The sequence below is a fragment of the Gastrolobium bilobum genome, unplaced genomic scaffold, assembly GCF_033153095.1.
Source record: "Gastrolobium bilobum isolate Gb01-03AN ecotype WA unplaced genomic scaffold, APGP_CSIRO_Gbil_v1 utg15456, whole genome shotgun sequence".
Taxonomy (NCBI): domain Eukaryota; kingdom Viridiplantae; phylum Streptophyta; class Magnoliopsida; order Fabales; family Fabaceae; genus Gastrolobium; species Gastrolobium bilobum.
Genome location: NW_026896562.1, coordinates 61,179 through 75,713, shown reverse-complemented (window position 1 = coordinate 75,713; position 14,535 = coordinate 61,179). Strand labels below are relative to the sequence as shown.

The window sequence follows — 14,535 nt, the reverse complement described above, 5'->3', positions numbered from 1 at the left end:
AAAAAAAATTATTTGGTTAGGCAAAATATTACCGGAAAAATTGAGTGAAATTGTCTGAATCTATGTTTGGATAAAGATAAAATATTGATGAAAAATCAGATTAAAATTACAAAATATCCCTTTAACTACTATTGCCTAAAGTCATCAAATTCCAACAACTAAACGCAATGCCAGGAAGCTCTTGACAAAACAACAGCCATCATTTCTACCCATGTAAAACAAATATTTAACTTTCTTCAAAGTAATATATAAAGGTAATACACATTAAATTAGCAGTTACCACAAGAAACTTTTACCCGTGCAAGGAGGAGGAGTGCTACTTTCACCACAACATTTACCACTACCACGGGGTTTGTAAATCCTTGTGATCCCACAATGACCAAATGAGATTTGGTAGCTCCCATGTTCACGGTTTGTAAATCCTTGTGCTACATTTACCATAGCATTTATAAAGGCTAGTTTTGGCAACTCCCATGTTCACGGTTTTGACTTAGCCCGTTATCTGTAAAATACCACCATCAAAGAAGGATTTGAGCACAGTAGTTTTGAACCAATTTTGCATAGAAAGTTCAATTGTTGGGAAAATTGGTTAGGTAGGCAAATTTTTTGATAACTTGTACCAAACATGGACAAACTATTTACCCACTTTCAGATGCCTAGCAATATTTGAAGATAACCTGTATCAAACACACCCATGAAGTTTCATATGACATTCGCATTTTCCTAAACTTTTTATCAAACAATTTAGTTTTTTCAAGTGTAATTATAAAACCAAATTATTAAAATTTTGAGATAAAAAATATAAACTCTCAAGATTGTCCATGAGAAATTTGAGAATATAGACATTTGTCTCTCATGATACAAAATTCTCACTTCCATCTTAAAAATCACAAATATCCTCGTATTAGTCTTTGAACATCATAGAGATTAATTTTTAAGAATTAAGAAGTCATATGAATCACATTTGTTTAAGAATTAATATTGCCTGCAGCTAAGGGTGTAAATGGGCCAGGCTGGCCCAGCCCGGCCTACATTGAGCCCAGCCCAGGCCCGACCTTTTAGAAAAGTAGAGTAGGTTTAGGCTTATAAAAAAGTTTTTTTAACAAATAGGCCATAAGCCAATTTTGTCAAGCCCGGCCTACAGCCTTGTAAGCTGGCCTATTTAATTTATTAAAATAAAATAATAAAATAATATTTATTTTATGTGACAAAGACGCAAAGTACCAAATATCAATATCTCTTACTTTTTGTGCTATTTTATTTTATGAAAGGAAAACTTGTCTAATGTCTCCAAATTTTACTTGCTGTTGCAGCTTAATACCATGGAGTAATGGGTACCTTGCTGGATTATGATGTTACTGATAAAGATCTTTCAATAATACTCTTCTTTCCCTTGTCTTGATGGTGGTTTAAAGATTTTTAGATAAATGACATTCTCTTGTAGACTTTATTTCAGCATTCGGTAATTGTATTTTTCTTATTTTCTCCATTTGTTTGACTCTATTTCTCTATGATATACATTCTAGAGCTGGGTATTATATTGACTCTTTCTTATTTGTCATTTTTTCTTTTGAGAAGTACTAGTGCATGCATGAATAGAACTTTCTTTGCTCTATACAATTATTTTTTTTGCTTAGTATCTACAGTGGGAAGCCTACAAGGCCTGTAGGCCATGTCAGGCTTTCTTATTTTTAAAAATGAGCTGGGCTTGACCATCAAATAAAGCCTTTAATAGACCAGTAGGCCAGATATGCTGAATTTTTTTTGACATAGGTTTGGGCCAAAAAGGCCAAAGTCCAGCCCAGCCCAGCCCATTTACACCCCTACCTACAGCCAAAGTAGAGTGATTTTAAGACTAATGGATTTTGTTTTTAAAATAGAAGCTATTTTTAAGCTAAAACTTAAAAAAATGCTAAAATTTATTTTGTGATTACGTAAAAATTTTAAGTTAAAAGTTGCTTAGAAGCACAGCTCTTTATTTTTTTTAAAAAAAAAACAAATAATTTAAAAAAAGTTGATAATAGCTTAAAACAAAAACTTATCATAGGAGCTCTTGATTTTTTTCTCTATTAAAAAAAGATTTTTTTTAAAAAACCTATTTGAATTAACTTTTATTTATAAAAGTAAATTAAAAAATAAGATGATCTAAACAGTGACTAAAATATAGCAATAAATATTTTTATTAAAAAAAATTGTTAGAAATTGCGAAGTGCCAATGTGCTTTGTCCAAAGAAAGAATAATAATAAGGTTCGTTTTTTCTGCAGTTACGACAAATAAGTTATCTGCAGTAAGCCTAATATGACGTCGTTTTGGGACAAAAATCATAGTGTTTTTGTAATTTTAATTTATTTCAGGGTTATAATAGTTTTTATATTTATAATTTTTTAAAATTTCAATACCAAAACAATGTCGTTTTGAGAATAAATGTAGATAATTTATCTGCATTAACTGCGGAAACATATAGCAATAAATATTTTTATTAAAAAAAATTATTAGAAATTGCGAAGTGCCAATGTGCTTTGTCCAAAGAAAGAATAATAATAAGGTTCTTTTTTTTTGCAGTTACGACAGATAAGTTATCTGCAGTAAGTCTAATACGACGTCGTTTTGGGACAAAAATCATAGTATTTTTGTAATTTTAATTTATTTCAGGTTATAATGGTTTTTATATTTATAATTTTTTAAAATTTCAATACCAAAATAACGTCGTTTTGAGAATAAATGTAAATAATTTATCTTGCGTTAACCCGAGGAAACATTTTTTCCCAAAAATAATATCATATGAGATGATGCCAATCTTTGGCTTGGAGTCCGCCACAACAATCAAACATTCGCCCACCACAGAAATTTCCTCCTGCGGAGAACTTGTACTTGTTGGTTTCAACCTCCTCAAACTCATAGTCTCGATTTTTGTGTGTATCAATGGCTTCTTCTATATGGGGTCTCTCTCCTTCTGTCCGATTACAACCAACTAAAACTACCCTTGTTGCTTCATTCCCTTTGGATTCCCGTTAGTCATCGTACATAGTCTTTGTAATGCATGTATGTATGTATCTTTTTGCAATTTTGAGTTAAGTTTTGTTCCTAAGATTTTGGTGTTGTTTGAAGGAAGCAAGTGCGAAATGAACAGGAGGAGTTTTGCGGTGAAAGGAATTGTGGCTTCTGGAGTTTCAGTCATGGCTTCAACTCTGACTACTGCAGAAGCAGATGCATCATCTCAAGGTTGGTACTTATTAGTTACTACTTGGTTCTCTGTTCTGTTTTGTGAATGCTGACATTCAATTCTATGATTTATGTTGAATATTACTCTTTGCTTACATGTTTGGCACCCCGTTTAAGAGAAGGAATTTGGCTTCAGGTTTTGAAAGATTGCCTTACAAATCGGAAGGGTATAATTATTGGACGTGGAGGGGTCATAAAATACACTATGTTGTGCAAGGAGAAGGCTCTCCTCTTGTCCTTATTCATGGTTTTGGGGCCTCTGCATTCCACTGGAGGTTTGTTTTCTTTTTTCCACATTTCTTTTCTTTTTTGGTGGTTTCGGGCCTTTATGACTTTCGGTCACTGTTCGAATTCAGAAAAGAGCCTATTTAGAAATATGTAAGTACAACGCTACATACAATTATGACGCACCGACACTTTAAAAATCTTGACGTGTCGTGTCCTGTTCGACACTTGCCGACACTCGCTGAGACTCCAATACGCGTTGCAGAAACTCAAAAATTGATCAAAGATTGCGTTGCATTGCATTTTTAGTTCCAACTATTAGATTCGTTGAATTACGATTACCATTTTATTGAGTTTAATATAAATATTTGAGATATCTTATGTTTCTTTGCAAAATTGATGGGTATTATAAGTTTAGCTTTATTTTTTTGTTAAATTATTGAATATTAAATACAATATACATTACATAAATTAAAAATATTATTTAGTATCAAAACATGTCCTAACATGTCGAAATCTAACATTTTTTAGAATTAATCTGTCGGAGTGTCGTATCCCGTGTCTCGTGTCAGTGTCCGTGCAACATAGACGTACAAGAATTGTGTTCACGCTTAGCCTCGCTAATTGGGGTTTAATTAGGAGCAGAGTGGTGGTGGTTTTAGGCATTTAAATATTGTGTCTTTCTCGTTTGCCCCCTTCTATGAGCTGTTTAGATCAGCTGTTTATTATTCTAATCTCAAATGTTGTGTGTGTACATATTACATGAGAGAATTGTGCTGATATAGTAGCATGTAATTAACTATCAAATTAACTGTGCTATATTGCAACTAAATGTCACTGTCACTATTGCTCCTTCTTGTAAGATAAGAAGCCTGAATAGTTCTAGTTTTTCTTTTTTATTGGAATTCAATCTCTTAAAGAGATATAATATAAAAACCATTTATGAGCCTCCACTTCTTTGCATAAGCATTTGGGTGAAATGGTTGTTTATCTCAGTGACCATGGGTCACGAGTTCGATCCTCACCGCCCCTACTTTCTAATGGAATTAAGTTAGCACCAGGTAGAACCAAAAAGTGGGCATATGCAATATCCGCGCTTCAAGCTCAACGGACTTTTGCGTGAGGGGGTGTTAGAGAGATATAATATAAAATTATTGAAGATCCATCACTTACTAACTTAAACTTTTGGGTTGAATTGGTTCTTTATACAATGTTTGTTATTGTGGCTTCAATTGTCAGTCTGATAAGTTCGTTTTTTTATTATGTAGATAGTTATGTATCTTTATTTACATATTCCCAGGTACAACATTCCAGAATTGGCTAAGAAACACAAGGTTTATGCGTTAGACTTACTTGGATTTGGGTGGAGTGACAAAGCACTTATCGAATATGATGCCATGGTGTGGAGGGATCAAGTGGTTGACTTCTTGAAGGAAATAGTAAAAGAACCAGCAGTATTAGTTGGAAATAGGTAATGACTATAATACCTGGGTTTACATCTGGGTATTAGGCTTAAATGCTAGATTCTTCTTTATTCCTAGTATTTCAAGTTTTAGGTGTATGTTTTCGAAGCGCGGTTTTCCCCTAATGCTAAAAATATACTCCGTTGTCTCATATACTTGTTGGATTGCCTCTCTTTCAAGGCATGATATTGATTATGTTATTTTCCCTCAGCAAACAGATTTTATTAACTAAAACGAGATTTGCAAAATTATCTTCCCTTCAATAAATTAATTCTGAAGTATTATGTTGTCAAATTAGGCTGCTGCAGTGTTTAGTTACTTCTCAGTAGTCAAATTAATTGATGAGTTGCACAGCAGAACATCTTGTAAATTACAAATTTGTTTTCTCTGTAGCGTTAACAATTTTCCTATATATGCAATAAAAATTAAAAATATGATGTTTATCTCAATCATGATAATGTTGCAGCCTTGGAGGATTTACTGCTTTGGTTGCAGCAACTGGGTTGCCTGAGCTTGTCAATGGGGTTGCTCTACTAAATTCTGCAGGACAGTTTGATGATGGAAATAAGGAAAGTAAAACTTCTGAAGAAACGCCTCTACAGAAGTTTTTCCTAAAACCTTTGAAGGAGGTTTTCCAGCGTGTAGTTCTTGGACTTTTATTCTGGCAGGCAAAGCAACCAGCTCGGGTTGTGTCAGTCTTAAAAAGTGTAGGTTACATGCCATCTTCAACTCAGGTTTCTTTCAAAGCATAATAGGTATCTATAAAGTTTAAAATATGACATGTATAAATTTGATTTGGAGTTCCAAGACATATTAATGTATATGCACTCACTGAATAGGCTCATAAAAGCATAGTTGTATACCAATATGGTAGGATGTTTTCTGTCTTCCCTTTCAGAAACTTTCTTCTGCTTGTTATTGTCTTACTAGTTGGTTTTCTAGTCGAACACTTCAATTTAATTTAATGGCTCTGCATATGTTTGATTGTGTATTTTGTCAATACAGGTTTATATAAATTCTTCCAATGTGGATGACTATCTTGTGGAGTCCATAACAAGGCCGGCTGCAGACCCCAATGCAGGAGAAGTTTATTACAGGTACATGACCATGCCTGTCCTAGTCAGCATTTGAGAGGGCGAGCCTAGAACAGTGATAAAACTATTCCTTTGTGACTAAATAGGTCACGGGTTCGAATTCAGAAAACAACTGCTTTGAAATTATACTTAAGTAAGGCTGCGTACAAGGATTGCCTTCACCTCATCCTTGCTAGTCGGGATTTAGTGGGGAGTGTGATAGTGGTGGTTGGTGGCTTCCATCTTGGTGTATATATGGGAAAGAAACATGCTTTCTCAGGCTTTATCAATGTAGATAAGCAGAGGGGGATGCTAGTGCTATAAACCTATAAATAAGTCATTATTGTGACCTAACTGGAGTTTTGATTATGAGTTTATTCTCCTAATCATTCCTTTTTATTTATTTTGACCACTTCATGCAATGTTGTCTGCAGGTTAATGACACGCTTCATGATGAATCAGAGCAAGTACACTCTAGATGCTGTATTGAGTGAACTATCTTGCCCATTGCTTTTGCTCTGGGGTGACCTTGACCCATGGGTTGGTCCAGCCAAAGCTAATAGAATCAAAGAGTTCTATCCAAAAACAACTCTTGTAAACTTGCAGGCTGGGCATTGTCCACATGATGAGATACCGGAGCTTGTGAACAAGGCTTTATTGGATTGGTTGACCACCCTTACTCCTGAAGTGTCTCTCCAAGCAGTTTGAACATGTATAATTTTGTAAAGCTGATCGAAAACAAATTCTTGAGCAAGTTTTGAGATTCAAGTTGTCGGTAGTAGTTATCACCATACTCTGTATACAAAAAGCCTGGTAAAGATACTTAGGATAGGGGAAAATGACAACAATAATAGACCTTGATCAGGGTTCTGCATACTTGCACGTTTTTTAAGATCAGATATGCATTCATTTGTTACATAAAATCTTCCTTATTCATTAATCAGTAAGTTACATGCTTGCACTCAGATTGTTCTCGTTCAACCATTAGCAAATGGAAGTGTATCTAGTTATTTTCCAAATATCTCTTTTCCTTCTATACTTATTGATCATATTTCCTAAAAAAAATTCATGCAACTTTGCTTCTGTCGGGAATGGTAGAGTCACATGGGGGCGATCACCCCCTCGAGTTTTTCAAACATTTGTCTTAAATTATATTTTATTAGGATAGATTAACAGTTTGTTACTCAACAGTTTGTTATTTTGTAGTTTGTTATTTTATTGTACATGATAGGAATAGTTTGTTATTTTGTTGTACTCGGATCCCTTTATCCTAGGATGTCTAATTCAAGTTTTTGTTTGCTTCTGTGGTCTATTTAATGACCATTACATGAATAAGATGATAACCTGCTTATTTGACAACAAGTTCCTTTATGGTATCAAGAGCTTGATGATCCTTACTGATTTTTTTTTTCTTTCCTCCATCGTGACTTCCACAAGTCAGCCTCTCAAAATTACCGATCCCAAATCACCTTTTTTTCTCCATCCCTCTGATCACCCTGGTGTCATTCTCACCACTGTCCTTTTACGTGGGAAATCAAATTATGAAAATTGGTCCAAGTTAATGAGTAACGCATTAAAAGCCAAGAACAAACTTGGTTTCGTTCAAAGTAGTGTTAAGGAACCTATTGATAAAACCTCTGATGAAGCATATGCTGGGTCACTGTGCAACTCCATGATTAATAGTTGGATTCACAACACCATAGATCCTCATATGCAGCCATTCATCAAGTGCTTTGAATCTGCAAAGAGTCTCTGGGATGATCTCAAGGAACGTTTTGCAGTTGCAAACATTCCACGTATCTTCCATCTCAAAGCCTCTCTTGCGACCATGAAGCAAAATGGTGCACATGTTACTGACTACTACACCAAGCTTCGCTCCATCTGGGATGAACTAGAATCTAGTCGCGCGCTTGTTTCCTGTGCCACTGGTGATACTTGTGCTTTCACAAAATATGTTGCTGCTGAAATAGAATATGATCGTGTTTATCAATTTCTTATAGCCCTTTATCATGTTGTCTATAGTACTCTTATTACTCAGATCCTCAAGAGCAATCCACTTCCCAATATTAATCGTGTTTTTGCTATGGTCATTCAAGAGGAATCACATAAAGCTATGGTTCGTGCTTCTGAAACTCCTTCTGACGCTTTTGGTTGTGCTATCACCAATGCATCTTTTGATCCATCTAAGCCACGTGTTATCTGCACCCACTATGGACGTCCCAACCATGATGTCTCTCGCTGTTACAAACTTCATGGGTACCCTGATCGTACTCCTGCAGGACGTGGACGTGGACGCGGTCGCTTTACTTTAGGACAACCTGCTGTTGTTTCTGCTCATGCCACTTCTTCTGGTGCATCCACTGCAGATGGTGATTCTTCCAAACCTTTGTCTGTTGATGGTTTTACTCCTGACATGCTTCAACATTTGATGTCTCTTGATGTTTCCTCCAAAACAACCCCTGACAAATTATCGGGTATAATATCTTCCAAACAGCCTTGGCTTCTAGACAGCGGGGCTTCCCAACATATGACTGGAACAATTTCTTTCCTTACTAATATCCGTACCATTTCTACTTGTTCAGTGGGTTTACCAAATGGTACCCGTACTCTTGCAGTCTAATGTGGGGACGTTCGACTCACCTCTACATTGCTACTTACAAATGTTCTTTATGTGCCATCACTCACATGCAACTTAATTTCTATCTCTCAGTTGATACGCTGCAACAATTGCATGGCCTTGTTTACTGATTCTACTTGTTTTCTACAGGACCTACAAACGAGGAGGACGATTGGCAAGGGTGTTGAACATGAAGGGGTGTATATGCTTCATCAACTCGTTTCTGCACATGCGGTTCATAGTTCTTCCTCTTCTGATTTGTGGCATCGACGCTTGGGACATCCTTCTAGGCATTATTTAAGTTTGCTTCCATTTGTTTCTAGTTCAAATAAAATGGCTCCTTGTGATGTTTTTTGTAGAGCCAAACAAACTCGTACTTCATTTCCTATTAATAAAAAACATAGTTTGCAGCCTTTTGATTTAATCCATTGTGATTTACGGGGGCCGTATCGAACTGTCTCCTCTTCTGGTGCACGTTACTTTATTACTATTGTGGATGATTTTAGCTGTTATGTATGGGTTTATCTTTGACGTGATAAGCATGAGGCTTGTTCTACTCTAGTAACATTTATTACAATGGTGCAAACACAGTTCAATTCTAAGGTTAAAAGGGTTCAAGAAGATAACGAGACTGAGTTTTTCTCTTCCTCTCTTCGTACCTTCTTTGCTAATCGTGGTATTCTCCATCAGCTTTCATGTGCTTACACGCCACAACAAAATGGTAGAGTTGAACGACGCCATTGCCACATCCTTAATGTGGCATGCGCCTTGCGATTTGATGGACATCTTCCAATTACTTTATGGGGTGAATGTATACTCACAGCTTCCCATTTGATAAATCGGACTCCCACTACATTGCTTAAAGGAAAAAGTCCATATGAAGTACTCCATAATACTGAACCTAGTTATGATCATATTCGGCTTCTTGGTTGCCTGTGTTATGCCACGGTTCTGCCTAAACCGTCTGACAAATTTGCTACACGCTCTCGTAAATGTGTTTTCGTTGGTTATCCACCTAATAAAAGGGGCTGGAAGGTGTTTGATTTGGATACTAAGGAGATATTTGTCTCTCGTGATGTTTAATTTTTCGAAGACGATTTTCCTTTTGCATCATCTACCAGAGATACTCCACAGGCTCTTACACAGCCTATCTCCTCACCTGTGATTTTATACGAGTCGTATTCTACTGATGCACCTACGTTGGATGTTACACCTCTACCTGACCCGGAGTCCACTGACAAGGGGAGCCCTTCTACCTCTCCATATCCACCTTCTAAGCCTCTTTCTCGCACAAGAAGACCTCATCGGCCACCAGCATATCTCCAAGATTATCATTGTCATATAGCTACTACACCTCCTTCTATCAACACTCTCTCCAATGTTCCCTCGGGTATTCTCTATCATATTGAAAACTGTTACTAATCATGTTTTCTTTTCACAGCACCAAAAATTCTTAGCAGTTGTTAGTAGTACCATGGAACCTCATTCCTTCAAAGAAGCTGTGAAGGATCCACTTTGGCAGCAGGCTATGAAACTTGAAATACAGGCCCTTGTGGATAACCACATGTGGGTTGTTACTCCTCTTCCTCATGGCAAGAAGGCAATTCCTTGCAAATGGGTTTTTCGCATCAAATATCATTCTGACGACTCTAGAGAAAAATACAAGGCAAGATTGGTCATTGCTGGCAATAACCAAATTGAAGGAGAAGATTATAATGAAACCTTCGCTCCAGTTGCAAAAATGGTAAGTGTGCGCACCTTTCTCTCTGTTGCGGTTGCAAAGGGATGGAATATTTATCAATTGGATGTTCAAAATGCCTTTCCTCATGGTGATCTTAAGGAGGAAGTATATATGTGATTCCCTCCTGGTTTTTCTACTGGTTCTCTTGGCACTGCATGCAAGCTACAACGTTGTCTTTACGGTCTTAAGCAGTCACCGCAGAATTGGTTTGCCAAACTTCGTGACTCTCTTCTCAGTTTCGGATTTAAACAATCCAAGGCTGATTACACATTATTCACTTTCAGTCGAGATCTCGATTTTGTTGTCTTAATCTATGTCGATGATATTATTTTGGCTGGAAATACCACTTCCGTTTGTGATCAGGTTAAGCTTCATCTTCAGACTTGGTTCAAAATTAAAGATCTTGGCAAACTCAAATACTTTCTTGGTATTGAATTTGCTCGCAACTCATCTGGTTTATTTCTAAGCCAACGAAAATTTTCTATGGATATATTGAGTGAATGTGGCTTACTTGGGTGCAAACCAGCTAATTTTCCCATGGACCAGAATCATAAATTAGCCCTTGTAGATGGCCCAGCATATGATGATCCTACACGTTATAGATGTCTTGTAGGCCGCCTCGTCTATCTTACTATAACTCAGCCCGAGTTGAGTTATGCAGTACATACACTTTCTCAATTTCTCCAACATCCTCTGCAAGAACGTTATGATGCAGTGCTGCGTGTCTTGCGTTATATCAAGGGTAATCCGAGACAGGGGCTTCTCCTCAGCTCTACTTGTGATCTTCAACTTCGTGCCTATTGTGACTCTGATTGGGCAAGTTGTCCTGTTACTAGACGATCCATTACTGGCTATTTTGTGAAACTCAGTCAATCTTCTATCTCGTGGAAATCAAAGAAGCAGCACACCATTTCTCGTTCCTCTGCAGAAGCCGAGTATCGTTCCATGGCTGTAGCTACTTCTGAACTCTTATGGATCAAAGCTTTCTTGCAGGATCTTGGTGTCTCTCACCCTATGCCAATGAAATTATATTGTGACAGCCAATCTGCAATTCATATTGCCTCTAATCCTGTTTTTCATGAATGTACAAACACATTGAACTCGACTGTCATTTTGTTCGAGAACATGTGATGGCCAAGACTATATTAACAGAACACATTCCGACTTCTTCCCAACCTGTAGATATCCTGACTAAAGCTCTTGGCAGAAAGCAGTTTGAATTTTTATTGTCCAAGTTGGGCATCTCCTCCCTCCATGCTCCAACTTGAGGGGGAGTATTAGGATAGAATAACAGTTTGTTATTTTTTAGTTTGTTATTTTGTTGTACATGATAGGAATAGTTTGTTATTTTGTTGTACTCAGATCCCTTTATCCTAGGACGTCTAATTCAAGTTTCTGTTTGCTTCAGTGGTCTATTTAATGACCATTACATGAATAAGACGATAACCTGCTCATTTGACAACAAATTCCTTTATATTTAGATTTAAAAGAAAGGTAATGTAACATAAATTCACCCCCTCTTCGATTTTATTATTTCTCATATACGAAAGTAAACTTGAAGAGTTTTTTAAATTTGATTACGATTCAATCCACTATTGTTTTTTCATGCCTAGACTAGTGTGAATTTTGAATTTCTCACCCCTCACAGAATTTTCTGACTCTGTCACTATCTACATGCAATTTGTCAAAGCCTAAGGCTTTCTCATGCAAAGTTGCAAATTTTGGTGCTTCTCTTTAATGTAAATCTTACAGAATTCAACGTTGTTTAGGAAATGTGATAATCTAGCAATGTATCAAGCTTAATCATGGTAGGAACTTGAAAGTATAGTTGAAGACATTCTATATAATATTTGTCAAGTTTTATGGAGATTTTACTAAATTGTTATTCCTCATTTATCGCTTTAACTTCTTCTAACTTTTAATTCAACTCAATTGTTCTACAAAACAAGCAAGAATCATTCACATGAGTCAATAGTTCAAAATTAATACTTTTTAGCCAAACAATTCTAACTTTTTATGCTTTTGACTAGATATAAAAATTATTTTAGTCTTTTAAAACTTGATAACCTATTAGCTTATCACATTTCCCCACTTTCAAAAGGAAAATATTTTAGTGGAGATAGTAATGACAATCAGTTTTTGCATCTTGTGTGTGAACAACACTAGACATTTTGAGTAAGAATGCAACTTTTGGCAGAGTAATAATCCTCAACTTCAATCAATAAGGTACTTCTGCATCTTTCATTATGAACAATACACGAGATAAATATGCAGTGGCTTGTGCACAGAAGTAATGCAAGTATCTAACAATAAATTAAAAAAAAAAAAATATGCAGTGGCTTGTCACTAACCCTGAATGGTTTTGCTTTTCCATTGGAGATTAAATGATTTTATTTCGTATATGGAAATTTTCGTTTGCCGGAACCAGTATGATGCTTTACCTAATCAAGAGCTTAAGGAAGTGTCTTCTTAAGAACCTAATTAGTAAATGTTTATGAAGCTCATCCATTCTGATTTCTTTGTCATGCTAGTATGCTACCATGATGCTTAAGACAAAAAAAAGTACATATATACAAGGTTTAAGACAAACCAGCTTAAGAGGTACATATATTGTCCTTGTAAATGTTTTTTTTTTTTTTTTTCTGATTGATAAGAGGTGCATTTTCATTTAAAAGTAATGAAGTTTACATTAAAAAAAAACAGAAATAGTGAAGTTTATAGTACATGGTATCATTTTACTTTATTTGAAAATTTATTTTATTTTAAGTTTGCTTTTGTTGAACCTAATATTTTATACTCTTTACATTTGACCTGGGTCGAAGGAAACGAACTTAGTATTTTATATTCTTATATTAGACCTGGGCTGTAACGAAAGGGATATTGGGCCGTATCGCATGGGATATGGTATGCGTTTAGCAGTTAACCAGTCACATTGTTTTCACTTACGAATGATAATGGGTCTTTTATTTATATATATATACATATAATATAACGGGTCTTTTTAAATTTTGATAGAATAGACGATAAAAGAATTTATTTTGAAAGAATATTAAAAAATATAAGTTTAAAAATAATATTTATGTGTATGAAAAAAATACACATAGAATCCGGCAACATTCTCAATATCCAAATGCTGATATCATGGCAAAAATAATTGAAGAATAAGTCAAGTCCGAGAAGCCATGGTGGAAAGATATGTATAGTGATGTCCATTCAGAAAAAAAAAAAAGTTCTGAATTTATTATCAGTACCAGCACCACCGACAATGATTAAAGTCATGGACGCGTGTATAGTTATAAAATAAAATGTTCATAATAATTTATGTTTTTTGTCAAAGTTGTTTGTTGTTAGTATCAACATATGATAAAATAAAACTATTTTTAACGTGTGAATATAAATATTTTATAATAATTAAATAGATCTATTAATTCTTCTAATTAAAAAAATAAAATAAATATACCTCTTAAAATTCATTATCTTCTCTGTAGAATTAATTCTGAGAATAAAATAATTTACCAAAATGCCTTTTCATTTTTCAGCATAAGAATTAACAATTGTATTCTGATATTCATAGTATGATATTTTTCAAGCTAATAGATGATTTTTTTTTTTTTTTTTTTTTTTTTGTGCTAGCTAATAAATGATCTTCATAACAAATAATCTTCATTAAAAATTATCAGCCATCAAACGGTAAAATTGAATTGTTTCAACTTTTTAAGCAAAAAGCTTCCATTGCCGGGAATCGAACCCGGGTCTCCTGGGTGAAAGCCAGATATCCTAACCGCTGGACGACAATGGAAGATGTGTTGAATTAGCATTTATTATTTATAATTACTTGTAGCATTTTGTTTTTGGATATAAAAAAAAAGTGCTGTTTTTTATATCACGGCTGTGCTTTTTTTCAACTAAGTGTTGTGTCGAAGACTCAAATAAAGTGTTATGACTGCTATCCCACTCTCGAACCACCATGGTTGACCAAGAGATTTCCTCATATTTAAAAGTGGCATGAATAACCATTCAATCATTTTATTGCTATTTGCTATAATATTGCGCAAAACAGGGCCGTTAGTCAAGTCATCATAATCTGTTCTCCGTTAATAATGTCTTTAAAATGTTCCCCAACAGATTTTTTTTAAAAAAGAAAAAAGAAAAATAAAATATTGCTTAAAAAAAGTTGAATGTTTTTGCTTTAA

The 14,535-nt window shown here is 35.1% G+C and overlaps 1 protein-coding gene and 1 non-coding gene across 5 annotated transcripts; one reads left to right on the top strand and one right to left on the bottom strand.

Annotated features, from left to right (window-relative positions):
* The first annotated feature begins 2,821 nt into the window (after positions 1 to 2,821).
* On the top strand, positions 2,822 to 6,961 carry LOC133300584 (pheophytinase, chloroplastic). 4 transcript variants are annotated; one of them, XM_061500152.1, is made up of 7 exons: positions 2,822 to 3,011; positions 3,110 to 3,223; positions 3,360 to 3,498; positions 4,749 to 4,919; positions 5,378 to 5,618; positions 5,917 to 6,008; positions 6,419 to 6,961. In XM_061500152.1, the coding sequence occupies exons 1-7, from the start codon at positions 2,924 to 2,926 to the stop codon at positions 6,690 to 6,692; spliced, it is 1,119 nt and encodes a 372-aa protein (XP_061356136.1). In that variant the 5' UTR covers positions 2,822 to 2,923; the 3' UTR covers positions 6,693 to 6,961. The 4 variants fall into 4 exon arrangements, with proteins under 4 accessions (XP_061356136.1, XP_061356138.1, XP_061356137.1 ...); XM_061500154.1 differs by having other exon boundaries at positions 2,891 to 3,011; positions 3,114 to 3,223; XM_061500153.1 differs by having other exon boundaries at positions 2,891 to 3,043.
* Positions 6,962 to 14,069: 7,108 nt separating this feature from the next.
* TRNAE-UUC (transfer RNA glutamic acid (anticodon UUC)) lies at positions 14,070 to 14,141 on the bottom strand. Its single transcript has one exon. It is a non-coding gene; the product is annotated as a tRNA-Glu (tRNA).
* Positions 14,142 to 14,535: the final 394 nt, after the last annotated feature.